The sequence below is a fragment of the Symphalangus syndactylus genome, chromosome 22, assembly GCF_028878055.3.
Source record: "Symphalangus syndactylus isolate Jambi chromosome 22, NHGRI_mSymSyn1-v2.1_pri, whole genome shotgun sequence".
Classification (NCBI taxonomy): Eukaryota; Metazoa; Chordata; class Mammalia; order Primates; family Hylobatidae; genus Symphalangus; species Symphalangus syndactylus.
The window spans coordinates 50,199,782-50,215,039 of record NC_072444.2 but is presented as its reverse complement, the minus strand read 5'-3'; the positions used below and the strand labels follow the sequence as shown (position 1 = coordinate 50,215,039).

The following is a 15,258-nucleotide window of genomic DNA, read 5'->3' as shown; positions in this document are numbered from 1 at the left end:
GCCTGGCAGGCATCTATGCATGCAAAGAAGTTGGCCACGATGGAGAAAGTAGAAAACTAGAATCCAGCAGACATGCGCTGGCCCACCAGCACTGCTGTATCTTAGCTGTGTGACTTTGGGGAGCTTACCTATCCTCTCTGGGCCTCTGATTTTAAGTGAAAGCAAGGTTCGAGATATTGGCCCAGTAGGAGTAGCTGCTGTGAATGGTAAAATTACTTGAGGAGAGGAGCTAGCCAGCTCGGGACACCTACGTGTGCTTGAAGGTTTTGTTGTCTGTCTCTAGTCATGGGGCTCCCGGTGCAGGGACACCCTAGGCAGAGGAGGGGGTCTAAGGAAGGACAGAGCAGTTCAAGAGGACCCTTCCTCTGAGTCAACATGGGAACCATGGATCCCAGGGGATTTCGGAAGAGCGATTTCTTTTCTTCCAGATGTGTCTCCCTTCATTGTCCTCACAGCCTACTGGGTACCAGGTGGGATGGTGGGCCATGCACCAAATCCATAGAGAAACAGGGGGGTCTGTTGGGAGCAGTGGCTGTGCACTGGTGCCTCACATGCATCACCACCTTCAAGTTTCTGGATAATCTTGCTGGGGGTGCATCCCCCTCACTGTCTGTGGGAAGCCAAGGTCAAGGTTGTAGAGCCTGAGCGGCATGCAGCTGGCCCAGACCCCACCGCCCTGCCTCCCTGCATCTGACCAGTCCAGGCATCTTTTGTAGGGTCTGGGCTCCCCTCCTGAGTTTGCCGTCTCCCCAAAGGACCCAGAGTGGAGGCTGGGGGCTGTGGGAGTCCCTGGCTGGAGTGGTGGAAGAGGGACCAGCACAGGTAGGAGCTTGCGGTTCCCCTCCCAGTGTGGTATGGCTGGAAGAGGGGGAGCCAGGGACAAGGCCTTTGACACAGCTGCCCACCCTTCCACACTCTGGAAGGCCTGTCACACCTTCCTGAGCTCTGCCTGGCCCCAGTCCTGGAGCTGCTTGTTGGTGCTGCTCTCTGGGGCTCTGCGGAGCTGTTACCCTGCTGGGCCCTAGTGAAGCCATGGCAGGCTTCGGTTTCATGTCCAGTGATGGGAAGGTGGACAGAGAAGGCAGAAACTGGTGCTGCCTAGGCCTCAGACCCCACAGGCAGGTCTGAGGAGCTGGCGGAGGCCCTGACTGTCCCCCCAGGGCCCTACAGGCAGGTGATCTTTTCTTGGAGAAGAGGAAAAGGGGAGAAGCTGCCCATGTGGGGCAGCTGCCATAATAGGTGTTACGGGCCATGCTGGGAAGGCTGACTGTCTTCCCAGTACCCTGGGAGGGAGGGTACTCTGCATCACTGGGGAGCAACCTGAGGCTCCGATAGGGGAAGTAACATGGCCACAGACACACAGTGGATGCAGACTATGCTGGTCCAGGCACACATGCATCTCTCATTGTGGGAGAATTCAATGCCTCATGTTTTAAAATAGGATTATTTTGCTGCTGGCAGTAAAATGCCAGAAGTCCTGGGGAACCCTTACATTCCCCACGTCCCTATCTCCTTCAGGGTGGAGAAGTGATTGTAAATTTGGATGGGACAGTGGGGACTGACCTGGGGAGTCAGAGCCCCCTTTGCTCCTAGGCTGCCAGCCTTGGCATTGTGGCACTGGACTGGTGTCCCTGAGGTCATTTTCCCAGTGGAGACAGTGGTGTGAGGGGAGAGGAAAGGACTGGTGCCCAGCTCCTGGTGGATACAAGACAGTCCTCAGGGCCTGAGGCTGTGAGTCGGCTGCTCCCCTTTTAGCTGTCATGAGGGTAGAATGACGATTTCCCTTAATCTGGGTGGCAGTGTGCTCTTCACTCCAGGAACTTTCACTTTTTATCTCATTGGATCTGAAAAATAAGTCTGTGATCAAGGCAGGGCACATGTTTATCCCTCGTGTATGTGCATGTGTTTGCCTGGGTCTGTGTCCTTGTAGATATACACGTGCATGTGTGAGTGTTCATGTACCTCTGCATGTAACTACATGTATCCTGTACGTGTGCACGTGTGTGGCTGCATATGTGCTGTGAGTGTATGTGTGGTGCATGTGACCATGTGTGACTTTATATATGTGTGTGCCCATGCACACGTCTGTGACTTTAATGTGGTGTGCATGTGTGTATGTGGCCTGCGTGCAGGTGTATGCATGTGTGTGGCTGTGTATATGGTTTGTCGGCGTATGTTCTGTGTGCTGTGTGAGTGTGTGAGCCTGCGTGTGTGTGTGCATCCATGTGTGCCTATGCGTGTGGGTCCTGGGCACGCATGCCGCATGGCTGAGATCACAGCAGAGGTGAGAACACCATGGCTGTGTGGTGGCTGTGATTGCTGAGAGGCGAGGCTTCATCTTTCTCCTGGAGATTGATTTTGCCTGGGGAACAATGCTCTAATTCCTGTGAGTCACTCGTTAGAGGAGTTCAAAGAAACCAGGTGGCGGGAGGGTGTCTGGGATTTCAGGTTTTGGGGTGATTCGCTCATTCTGCCCTGATTACTAATTTATTCTTTAAGCCAGTCCTTTAACTCAGAGTTCTTAACCTTTTCTGCTCTGTGGGCCCCTTGGCAACCAAGTGAAGTTCGTGGACTCCTACAATAATGCTATAAATGCATAGAAGAAAGGACATAGGACTAAGAAAGAAAGCGATGATGCAATGTCTAAAATGTTCAAGGCACCGCATCTGTGATCAAGAATACATGTGCTGCTTTACTGACACATCAAAGGGCAAGGTCAGCGGTGGGGGCTAATGAATGGCTAGTGTAAGTGGGACACCGCGGTGAGCGTGGGCATATCTGCGACTCATACCAGTGGCAACCTGAGGGAGACACTAACTTCAGCTCCAAACCAGCAAAGATGAAAATGTATTTTTTCATCAGATTAGACAGTCCTGCTTTAACTGGAACTTGTAGATTATTTATTTATTTATTTATTTGAGACAGAGTCTTGCTCTGTCACCCAGGCTGGAGTGCAGTGGCGTGGTCTTGCCTCACTGCAACCTCCGCCTCCCAGGTTCAAGCGATTCCCCTGCCTCAGCTTCCCAAGTAGCTGGGATTACAGGTGCACGCCACCATGCCCGGCTAATTGTTTGTATTTTAGTAGAGACGGGCTTTCATCATGTTGGTCAAGATGGTCTTCATCTCCTGACCTCAGGATCCGTCTGCCTCGGCCTCCCAAAGTGCTGGGATTACAGGCGTGAGCCACCACACCTGGCTGAACTTGTAGATTACTTGGAAGCCAGAAGGGACCTTATGAGCACCCCGTTCGGTTTTTCATATACCTGCTTCTGTATCAGAAACACTTGTGGAACTAACAGAAATGCTGCTCTTCTTGCCACCCCCTGCCTAGACTTGGGGAACCACAATCTCCAGGGGAAGGCCCAGAAATGCTCCTGAAGCTTCTTGCTGTCACCAGTGCCCCTGCTGAGGCCCCAGAGGGCAGGTGACCTGGGTGAACCTCCTAACGGACAGGGGGCTCCTCTGGGCCCTGGGTCCCGGGCGCCCGCTCCCACCCCCTTAGCAGAATTTTGGAGAGTGTGGCTGTGTTTCCTTTGTGGTTGTTTGGACGGCGGCAGAGCTGTGTGTTTCGAAGGTAAAGTGAGGAATTGACTCTTCTCCTTCCCTGTGGTATGTGTTGTGACTCCCAGTCCCTCTTTTTCTGGAGCTCTGTGGAGCGCGTGGGAGCCATCCCTGGAGAGACCCTCCCTGCTGTCCCCAGGCAGCCCCTGGAGGCCCAGATGAGACTATCTGCTGGGGCTGCAGGGCTTGACGGGCCTGCCTCAGATGAGCTTTGGGGAGTGAAAGTGGCTGCCTGGGACCCTGGGCGCCTGGTGTTTACCTAGAAATTGTGCTAATCCCGCTAATTCCTGTAATTTACACAGCCTCTTGGCTCTGTGTACTATCTTCTTCTCTGGGAAGGGGTGGGAAGCGAGGTCACAGATGCAGTGGGCACTGCCTGGAATCCCCCCGCTGCATCTGCTCCCCTCAGGTGTTCACGAAACCTCGGGTGCATCTGTGTGCACATCCTTTCCCTGAGCCACGTCTGGGAGGTGGGCATCTGAATAAATGCCCCTCCTCCCTCACTACATTCACCCTGTTTCTGGAGCGACCACACCCTGAGGTCTCAGGAGGCATTTTGGCTGGAGGATCTGACTGTAGGCCTGGCCTTGTGCCTTCCCGGGGAGTGGCCTTGGGCAGCTCACTCCCCATGGGGGCCTCAGCTTCCTCCCCTGTAAGAATTGGTGATGACATCTGCTGTGCTGAAGTGAATAGGTGGGGTTGCCATGAGGAAGCTGCAGCTGCTGTGTTTTGGGTCTGTTCTTCATGGATGGAGCCTTCTAGTTACTAGCTTGGGCTGGGCCTGGCTATGGGAATGCTGTGCTGAAGAGCTCCTGGCCTGAAGGTGATGAGTGTAATACGGGGGTGTTGAGTAGGGACATGATCTGACTGCTTCAGGGCTCCAACCATGGGCTAGGAGAGGAAGGGGGGCTTCCTGAAGGAGGTGACATCTGAGTGGCATCTTGAAGGAAGAGTAAGAGATCATCAAACACAGAAAGGTGAAGGGTTTCTAGTGAATGGCATAGCTTGGGCAGAAGCCTGGTTGTGTGCAAGGGCAGAGCCAGTTATCCCTGTTAGGAGGGTCAGGCAGCCAGGGAGCTGGTAGGGAGAGGAGGCTTTAGGTAGACATGGGAAGACTTTACCTGAAGGCCAAGGGGCTCAGCAGGGGAGGGATGAAGTGATATGTGGTTTCTGGGCAGATGCCTGGCTGAAGCACAGGGAATTACCTGGAGTGGACCAGAGGTTTGAAAAGTGCCAAGACCTAGAGGGGAAGAGTGCCTGGCACAGAGCAGCCAGCAGGAGAGGCAGTGCTGGTGAGGCGTGCGAGTGCTGGGGGGTGTGGGGTGAAGTGATGGGGCTCACAGTCTTCGCGTGCATGGGGAGGAGAGAAGAAGGTGTCTCAAGGATGCAGCTCAGGTGGCTGGTGTGGTGGTGCCTGTGACCAGGTAAGGGGCAGAGGAACAGCAGGCACGAGCCAGTGTGTAGTGCTGGTAGGCCATTCAGATAGCCAGAATCTTAAGGGGCGGATTTTAAAGTGGGCTTAAAAGAACAGGCAGCAATCCCTGAATTTCTAGGCCAAAAGGAGGCCCCTGACTCACCAGCAAGGAGATTTTTCTCTCTCCCATCTGCTTGACTTTCTTGGGCTTTCCGGGCAGGGAGTTTTGAAAGACTGTGGAAACTGGCCAGGCTGGTGTGTGGACATCCTTCATGTGGCCCCTCCATTGTTCTTGTGTACTCATTTTTTTCTAGTTAAAAAGATATGGGAGTATTGTGTGGATTTAAAAAATAAAATTCTAGGCCGAGTGTGGTAGTGTGCACCTGTAGTCCCAGCTGAGGCGGGAGGATCACTGGAGCCTGGGAGTTTGAGGCTGCAGTGAGCTTCGATTGTGCCACTGCACTCCAGCCTGAGCGACAGGAGAGACCCTGTCTCTTAAAAAAGAAAAATTCTTGGCTGGGCTCGTTGGCTCACGCCTGCAATCCCAGTACTTTGGGAGGCTGAGGCAGGTGGATCACTTGAGGCCAGGAGTTCAAGACCAGCCTGGCCAACATGGTGAAACCCTGTCTCTACTAAAAAATACAAAAATTAGCCGAGTGTGATGGCGCACGCCTGTAATCCCAGCTACTCAGGAGGCTGAGGCATGAAAATCGTTTGAATCTGGGTGGTGGAGGTTGCATTGAGCTGAGATCATACCACTGCACTCCAGCCTGGGTGACAGAGTGAGACTCTGTCTAAAATAAACAACAACAACATAAAAACAGAAAAGTTACAGGGCCTACTAATGTGGATTTAGCTGAGGGCCCCGGGAGTAGAGCTGACCACTGGTGTCTGCACACTGTGACCCCTGTCCCCACACTCTCTGCAGGACCTTCACACAGCTGCCCATAACCTTTCTGCCCCACTCCTCCAGGTGTCCAGCCAAAAATGCCAGCTATCTTCCCCACCACCTTCTTTAAAACATGTGACCGGCCAGGTGCGGTGGCTCACGCCTGTAATCCCAGCACTTTAGGAGGCCGAGGGGGGCAGATCACCTGAGGTCAGGAGTTTGAGACCAGCCTGACCAACATGGAGAAACCCTGTCTCTACTAAAAATACAAAATTAGCCGGGCTTAGTGGCACATGCCTGTAATCCCAGCTACTCAGGATTGCAGGAGAATCGCTTGAACCTGGGAGGCAGAGGTTGCAGTGAGCCAAGATCGTGCCATTGCATCCAGCCTGGGCAACAAGAGCGAGACTCTGTCTCAAAGACAAACAAACAAACAAAAGACAAACATGACCACCAGATTTCTCTTCTGATATAAAGGCTGGATTGCCAGTATCTGCTCTGACCCACCACCTAGCTGGAGACAGAAGTTGCCTGTGCCCCGAATCCTGCTGGGTGTTCCTCCCTTGCTCACAGCCGCTTTCCATCCCTCCTTATCCAGTCTATAGCCCGGTCCGTTGGCTCTGCCTTCAAACCATGTCCACGTTTTACCAGCTCCACCGCCACCTGCTTAACCCAAACCGCCATTGTCTCTCCCTGGGTCACTGCAGTAGCCCCCTCTCCCCGAAAAGCCTGCTGTCCGCACAACAGTGGAGTGATCCTTTTACACCCGGAGTCAGTCCTGCCCCTCCCCTGCTCAAGACCCTCTGATGCATGCACTTCCCTTCTGGCCACTACTCAAAGAAGCCAGCCTCCTCCCACAGGGCCCCTGGCTCCTGGCTTTGCCCTCTGACTGAAGTGGGGTGGCCCCTCAGGCATCCCATCCCTACCCCAGAGAGGACTGGCAGCGCTGCCCTGCTGTGCCCCTGCAACCTCTCTGTCCTGCTTTCTTTTCCTGAGCCACCTCCCACTCACTGAAATTAAATCTACATTTATTTTCCCCTTGTTTGCCTCCAAGGAGAATGTAAACTCCACATATTGTATCTTCAGCACCAGGCGTGATGCCTGATGCATACTAGGGGCTTAAAAATATGTTGACTGAGTGCATGTGAGTCAATAAAGGATGAACATTTATTGAATGAATGGGTGAAGGAATGAGCAAACATGCAGATGAATAAGTGAAAGGTTCTGGTGAGCAGGGAAGCCACCTGAAAATGAGGGCCTTTCTTTGAGGACCTCTAGGTCATTGTCACTATATTTATTTTTATTTTCCCCAAGATTCGCAGACAGAGGTCATTGTTTCTGACTTTATTTCCCTCATCAGAGGCTACCTGCCACTCATATCAGTAGGAACTTGTTACTTAGATTTTTAAAATCTGGGTAAAAGATGATGAGAATGGCCTGAAGTTGTCCGTGAGGTCATTCAGAAGACCAGACGAATCCCAGGACTAATAATTCTCAAAATTAATTAAACCCTCCTTCCCAATTATAAGAGAATTTGAATGAAGTTGGTTGCTTTAGGAGTGAGCGGCGGTGTGAATCTGGGTCGGCGTTTCCCGGCTGGGTTTGGGCGCAGTGTTGGTGAGTGTCTTTGTCTTCTCTTTTAGGATTGCCACCCAGGACGATGAGCGGCTGAGATGGAGACGTCTGCCTCAGCCACTGCCTCCGAGAAGCAAGAAGCCAAAAGTGGGATCCTGGAGGCCGCTGGCTTCCCTGACCCGGGTAAAAAGGCCTCTCCCTTGTTGGTGGCCACAGCGGCAGCAGCAGCGGTAGCTGCCCAAGGAGGTACTTTCTGTTTCGCACACTTGGAGGGCAGCAGGGGTGTTTTTCATTAGCCCGTTAGGATTTAATTAGAATGGTGGCCCATGTCATCAGGGAGGCACGCTGGGTTTATGGAGGGCGAAGAGGAGGGCACCTCTGCTCCCAGGAATCCCAGGCACCATGACAGTCACCTGTGAGTTTGCTAGGAGGTCTGGCCACCCCAAGTCCAGGGGGCTGAGCTGCCTCAGACAGCGGTGGGTGGGGCCTGAGTACTGGGACGGGAGAGAGGGAGGAGGGGCGTGGTCTCTGCCAGGCAGCCCTGGGGTGCGTGCAGCTGGCACATTTGAGATGTGCCCAGAGAACTTCTTGCCTCTTGCCCGCCAAGGACTGTTTTGGAAAGTAATTGTCTCCTGATGCCTTCTGGCTCTAATTAGAGGGTCAGGTTCGGGATTTACTATCTTAGGTGAATTTTTGGCCAACTTAATTATAACAAAAGAGACTACACGAGCCACAGCCTCTCATTTTACTGCCCCAAAGAGAAAGACTCTCTGGTTTCCACTGGGCCGTCCGTGCCAGCATCCCGTTGGGAAAGTTTGGCGGGAAGGCGAGACCTCCCCTGTGTCTGCACAGTCCATCTGGAGGCCACAGAACTATTTCTGTCTCGGAGGAATGGAGAGACTTTGATTTCTTTTCCTCCCTTTTTGTTCCAGTGCATTTAGTCAGGCCCTGTTGCTCTCACGGCTCAGGCACAGCTCAGAGAGCAGCCAGGGAAGAGAATGCTCCTTTTCTTCCGACGGGCGCTTGGTCAGCGGCCCTCACACTTTGATGTATACACAGTTGTGGGGGGCTTGTTTCGGTGCAGACCCCGATTCAGTTAAGTTGGGGCAGGGCTGAGTTTCTGCATTTCTGTTAGGTGCCAAGATGATGCTGGGGCTGCTGGTTCACAGGCCACGCTGGGGCCGGAGCCCAGGAACACGGAAAGACCCTCGGAGGGGCTCAGGAGTTGGTGTTTCTAAGAGTGGACCTGAGGGCCTGCGGGGGGTTGTTACTATATTTACTTTTATTTTTCCTGTGATTCTAAGTGGGAGGTCATTATTGGGATGTGTGGCCCATGTCAGGAAAGGGAGATCTGAGGTCAACCTTCAGGCCCCTTGGGGAGGTGGCCTTCTGAGCTGGACGATGCCTCTCCACCCTATGCCCCTTGGACAGGGACGCTCTAGGCCCTCCCTCTGTGAGGAGGGGTCAGCTAGGGGTGGAGGAAGAGCTCTTAGGTGGAGCGGGAGGAGCCAAGCGCACAGGGAGGGAAGAGCGGGTGGAGGGGCCCTGGTCCTGGGGCCACACATGGTCTTTTCCTTCCCCTGGGTCAGGGCCATCCTTGGCCTGTGGGGGCACCTCAAGCTGGCCCTCTGCCCATGCTCTGAGGCCTTGTGAGCTCCAGGAAGCCGGACCTCTGTGTATGTCTGGCCTGCCCCAGGGTTTTCAGCAGGAACCATCCCCCCATCCTTCTGCCCTGCACCCTGCCTCTCCAAGCCATGAGTGGATCATGAACCACCATGGTGCAATTTCCTGATGTGTCACAGCAGTAGAGGACAGACTTAGGCAGTAATTAGACAGTAATTAGAATGTAATTGCGGGGGAGCCCCTCTAGTGTCAGGCTGAGTTCTCATTATTGGTGCAATAGCAACAGATGCTTGAGGGATTCTCGGTCTGTGGCGGGAGTAGGGGCCAGGCAGGAGGCCCAAAGTTTGGAGTATAGCACCTCCACAAAGGCCCTCACCTCCCAACCCCACCCCACTGCAGCCCAACCTGATGCCTTTCCTGCCCACCCCGCAGGCCCTTGTTGTCTGACCGCAGGGTGGCTTGGCTGGTGAGGTTCCAGCAGAGGGTGGACCCAGCCTTCGTGATCATAGTTGCCACAGGGCAGGTGGCCCGTTGGCTTCGGAGCAGTCTTGGGCCATGTGTCTGCTGCTGGAGAGTCGTAAGGACCCCAGAGCCCCCTCAGCCACTGCTGCTCCCTGCACCTGTCTCTGAGAAGCTTTTTTGGGAAGGGTCCTCCTGGAGTCAGGGGAGAGCAGCTGTTCCTGCGTGGCACAAAGCAGGGACATCGGGGGCTGAGTCTCCTGGTGCTGGTGAAACGCGGCGGCTGCATTCGTGGATGGGATGGGAGGTGCGCCGGCGTGGGTCCCAGTTTTCCTAATCTGTGTCGAGAGTGGATTTGACAGGTGTTTTCCACAGTCTTTATGATCTTGGAACTTCGGATATTCCTTAAATGTTACTGGATGGTTGCAGAAGTGCATGAGCAAGAATCCTCCTGTACTCAGCAACCCTGAGTCCCCCAGAAGGCTCCAAAGAGCTGCGGATGTGGGCCTCACTGCCTGCAGGAGTACAGACCTGTCGGCAGGTGAGGAGAATGTGCGGAAGGAGGTGCCTGGAAGCTGCAGGTGGTTGGTGTGGGTCCCCCTCAGGGGTGGGGATGCTCTTGCGCTCATCTCTAGGTCTCAGCGTCTGGTGCTGGGCCTGGCATGAGGGGTACCCAAGGGTCTTCTGGGACTGGAATGGTGTAGGAGAAAGGGTGGCATTGGTGAAGGAGGAAGTCTTCATGGGCCAGAAGCATTTGCTGCAGCCAGTGAGGAGTTGGGCACTCAGTCTTTAGGCACAGGGCTGGGTGTGGACAGTGGGTGAGGAGGGGCTGTGCTGGGAGGGACTGTACCAAGCCTGGGAGAGGGACAGTGCCGCAGGGTGCATACTGGGTGGCTGTAAGCGTGAGGGGAGCTGAGAATTTTTGTTGAGGGGCCCCTCTTCTAGAGTTGTTTCTGGCAAAGACGAATCATCTTGGTCTGGGTGGCTGCTCTGAGGCCTGTTTGCTGGGGGCAGGAGAAGACTGGGTCAATTTACCTGTCGCTGCGCAGGTGACCACTTAGACACCTGGCTCCTCTGAGGCCTGGCTCGTTCCTCCAAATCCCATGACATTGTCCCCCATGGTTCACGTCCTGATTTGCTGTCTGGCGGAAAGGGATGATTTATTTAATTAATTACTTTTTTAAATTTTGTTATTTTTTTTGAGATGGAGTCCTTGCTCTGTCGCCCAGGCTGGAGTGCAGTGGCACGATCTCAGCTCACTGCCAGCTCCGCCTTCCAGGTTCACGCCATTCTCCTGCCTCAGCCTCCCGAGTAGCTGGGACTACAGGCGCCCGCCACCTGGCCCAGCTAATTTTTTGTATTTTTTAGTAGAGACGGGGTTTCACTGTGTTAGTCAGGATGGTCTCGATATCCTGACCTCATGATCCGCCCGCCTCGGCCTCCCAAAGTGCTGGGATTACAGGCATGAGCCACTGCACCCGGCCGAAAGGGATGACTTATACAAGCTTAGTGTTTCCTGACTTACACATCAGAGGAGGTGTGGGGTGGGTGAGTCCTGTCTGAGGTTGTCAGGGGCACAGTGGCGAGGAAACAGCCAAATCCTGCAAGCTGTCAGGGGCTGTTTCCCGGCATCTGTAAGGTATCCAGATGTAGGGGCACCCTGCATTCCCCTGCAGCTCATGGCCTCTCATCCAGCCTCCCCCACCCCTCACTGTCACCAGTTCCGAGAGCTTCCATTCCATGGCTAGAATTGTATGGCTTCAGTTGGTTCAAACAGTACACATACCTGCAGGCAGAAGGATTTCACTTTTTTGTTTGTTTGCTTGTTTTTTGAGATAGAGTCTCACTCTGTCACCCAGGCTGGAGTGCAGTGGCACAATCTCAGCTCACTGCAACCTCCACCTCCTGGGTTCAAGCCATTCTCCTGCTTCAGCCTTCTGAGTAGCTGGGATTACAGGCGGCCACCATGATGCCCAGCTAATTTTTGTATTTTTAGTAGAGATGGGGTTTCACTATGTTAGCCAGGCTGGTCTCGAATTCCTAACCTCAAGTGATCCGCCTGCCCTGGCCTCCCAAAGTGCTGCGATTACAGGCGTGAGCTACCGTGGGATTTCACTTCTGAGTTATTTATATCTGTGAAAAACTGAAAACAGCCTACCTGTTCATTGATAGGGGATTGGTTCATCTATGGAACGTCTTGAATGGAACACGATGTAGCCACTGAAAATGTTAATTAAGACTTTTCAATTACAGGATGGGAACATGCTTATATTCTAATATTAAGTGGGATAAAAAGAAGGTGCAACTGATCTCAAGCCCCCCCAGCAATGAGATAGAAAAGTGAAGGTTCAGAGTGAGGAGAGGGGCCATGAAAGAGGTGGGAGGCCCCAGCAGGAAAGCTCAGAAAACCCAGGCAGGAGCTCCTGGGTGCCAGGCTGGTGCAGTCAGAGCCTCTCCTTCAGTACCTCCCGTATTGTAGATGAGACTGAGGCCCATTTGGGCATGGGGCTTGCCCAAGGCTACCAGCTGCTTCAACCATGAGCTGAGCCCGGGGCTTGGGGCTCCTGCCTCTCACATGGTGAGAGTCTCTTTCAGGTATTTGCTTTTAGATTGTTGTTTAGATTGCTGTTAGACTTGGGCCTTAATTTAGGTCCTACTGCTACCCCGGGTGAGCGTCCAGCCTTGGTAAGGTCTCCTCGTGTGTCTTCATGCCTCAGTTCCCTCATCCATCCCAGGCCCTGATGGCTCCTGCTGTCTTCCAAACAGCCAGTTCTTTGAGGTCTGGGGCTGTGAGTTATTTGCAAAGTCACCTACCTCGACTGGCCTCTGTTGCCTGACTTCCCCTAGGAGTCCATGAGGCTGGACCTGTTGGGGGGCTGGGTGTTTCCACTTAGAGTCACTATTTCCCTGTGCCAGAATATGCGTGAGAAACATATTTGCAGAGCAGAGCATGGCTGGGCTGGACCGAGCTGGACCAAAGGAAAAAGCAGCCCTGTGGTCAGACTGGGGAAAGGTTAGTTTAATCATCTGGCTGGAGCAGTTCATAAGAGCAGACGGCAGAAGCCTGGGAGGGCGAGTTCTTTCCCAGTCTCTTTTGCTGTTGTGCTAACACTTTGGAGGCCATAAATCTTTTAAAACACATTTTGGCCCAGAGGTTTTCCCCTCCTTTAACTTCTAAAATGGTGTAATTTTAAAAGCAATTTGATTCAGATGTTTCTCATTGCTTTATACTGAAACTGTCCAAATGCTGTTGTATTCTCCTCCTTCACTGTGGGTTCTCTTTCAAAAATAGTTCTGAACCTCTCTGTGTGCCTCACTGAGCACCAGGGACTACTCAGAGCCTCTGGGATAATATGAAAGGCAGAGAGCCATGAAACCCAGAGCTGGGTCTGATCTCATGAGTTTTGCTAGTTTCTGGAATCAAGCAGCCAGACAGGCTTTAGACATCCTGGGATGTACCTGCAATGGCCAACGCCCACCTCTTCCATGAAGCATCCACTGTGTGCTGGGCCAGGTGTCCTCCCAGTGTGGGCCGCACCAGCAACATCAGCATCCCCTGGGAATTGTTAGAAATGCCAGTTCTTGAGCCCCACCTTAGACCTACTGAATCCGAGTCTGTGGGGGTAGAGCCCGGCAAGCTGTGTTTACACAAACCCTCTTGGTGATTCTGATACACTCCTAAGTTGGAGAACCGCATGTTCTGACTACATGAGGTAGGGTGGGTCTTTCCATACGTAAAATGGGAGTTAGACACAGAGCTGCAGTGCAGAGATTACAGGAGAATTCTGATGTGCTTACACAGGCCTGCCAAGGCACTTCCTGGATAGTAGCCTCTCTTAGTGCAGGCAGTGCCAAGGAAGTAGTGAGAAGCAGCCCAGGCTCTGGAACCAGGCTGCCTGGTTAAGTCCTAGTTCTGTTGACCTTAGGCAGGTCCGTGCCTCACTTTTCTCATCTATAAAATGGACACGATCTTGGTTGTGAGCGTTCCTTGAGTTAGCACATGGGAAGTGCTTAGAAAAGTGTTGGGCACAGAGGTGGCTTTGTGTGAGGTCCAAGTTGAGTATTTGCTTTATGAACTATTGCTATTCTTCCTACCAGTTTTCCTTTTCTAGATCTGCATACTCTGCCTGACTTAGAAAGTTTCCCTTTCACTGGTAACCCTTGCCCACAGACCCATTGAGGCTGACAGCAGGTGGGAAGCCCAGGTTTCTGGTGACTTCCTACTTGAGAGTGGTGGGCGCCCTAGGCTGGAAATCAGACCTGGGTTCCTGTCCCACTTTGCTTTGCTCCCAGGGCCTGTCGTGGACATCTGCCCCGAGTGGGCTCCTGGCCTCTCTGACTTGGTCTGTTCCCCAGCACACTGGAGACCAGACCAGACCAAAGGTTACTAAAGCTGGCCAAGCCTTAGACTCTCGTGACAATCACCGTGTAAAGTGCAGGGTCCAGGGCAGCCCCTGGGCTGGGGCCTGGGCATATGTATTTTTAATACGCTTCACAGGTCATTGGGTGCAGTCCTTCCAAGGCATGAACAAGATCCCTTGGAGTATTAAAGAGTTTCAGGTGGGGAGACTACGGTTTGCAGCTGGTAGTACTGGCGGGGCTGTGACCAGGCTAGCATAGCCAGGGTCAAGCACTAGATGACTCTCAGCACAGTGCTCCAGTGTTCCAGGAGGCCTCTGTGCTACCCTACTCATACCAGTAACCCTCCTATCTTCTTCATTGGCCCTGCTGGGTTCTTGGAAAGTTTTTCTGAGGCACAGTTTTGCTTAGTGGTGAGGCATGCATGTCTATATGGGAATGCTGTGCAAATACCAGAATATTTAGATGACTCATTTTCATTGAGTTGGCCAGAGCTAGAAAATCCCCTCCCACCACCTGCCTTACCACACCTAGGAATCTGTCCAGTACCCCTCATTGATACGTACCTCCAAGTCCCTGGTGTCTTTGCACTCTGTCTTTTTCTGTGCCTCCAGGATGTCCATGTGGGCAGGACATTGCTTGTTCACCACTTTCCCCACATCCCCCCTTGCAGCAGACATGATTATGGAATCTGATGCTATCATGCCAGAGGTGTTCCTGGTGGGCTGGTGTGGTCAGCTGTCTCTGGGTATAAGGGTCAGTTGAGGCTGGCCCTGGTCTTTGGCCTCCCCGCTAGGCCCCATGGCCAGCAGGGAGCTGAGTGGGCCAGCTTCCCTGGCTCATCCGAGTTTCTCTGCTGGGGCCACACACTTTTGCCTTGGGCCTGGAGATGCACCCAGGTGTGACTAAGTGGGCAATTACTCTTATTTAAGTGATTTTCAGGATGGCTGTTGATGCTGCTGGGCTTGTTTTATGGTCCAGCCACCCAGAACAACCAGTTCCCATCAGACTTTGTGCAGAGAGCAGAGTTGAGTTCCCCTGACAGCCTGGCTCACCCAGGAAGCGGGGTGCAGGCTGACTACCCAGATGTTTTTCAGATGGTTCAGGAGTATACTTCAAGGTTGGATGCCTGGGGTGGGGGGATGAGGTTAGAGGCTTCTTCCTGTTCCCAGCAGAGTCTAGTGGGAAGAGCATGGCTTGGGGTCAGGCAGATCTGGGCTCTTCTTACCGTCTGCTTACCAGCCATGTGTTCTGGGCAAGTCAGGGAACTTCTCAGATTCGTGCAAGGGCGATGGTAGTGGTCACTACTTCTGGCTACCATGGAATTAAGCGAGACAAGGTCTGCAGGGTGGCTAGCTGAGCATGTGGGCACGGAGGA

General features: G+C 53.2%; 1 protein-coding gene across 1 annotated transcript in view; it reads left to right on the top strand.

Annotated features, from left to right (window-relative positions):
- GLI2 (GLI family zinc finger 2) overlaps nucleotides 1-15,258 on the top strand; it is a 255,998-nt gene that overhangs the window by 53,670 nt on the left and 187,070 nt on the right. The window contains exon 2 of the mRNA XM_055262031.2: nucleotides 7,508-7,685. Within this exon, the coding sequence (XP_055118006.1) occupies nucleotides 7,538-7,685 (148 nt within the window). The 5' untranslated portion in view covers nucleotides 7,508-7,537. The remainder of the gene's footprint in view (nucleotides 1-7,507; nucleotides 7,686-15,258) is intronic.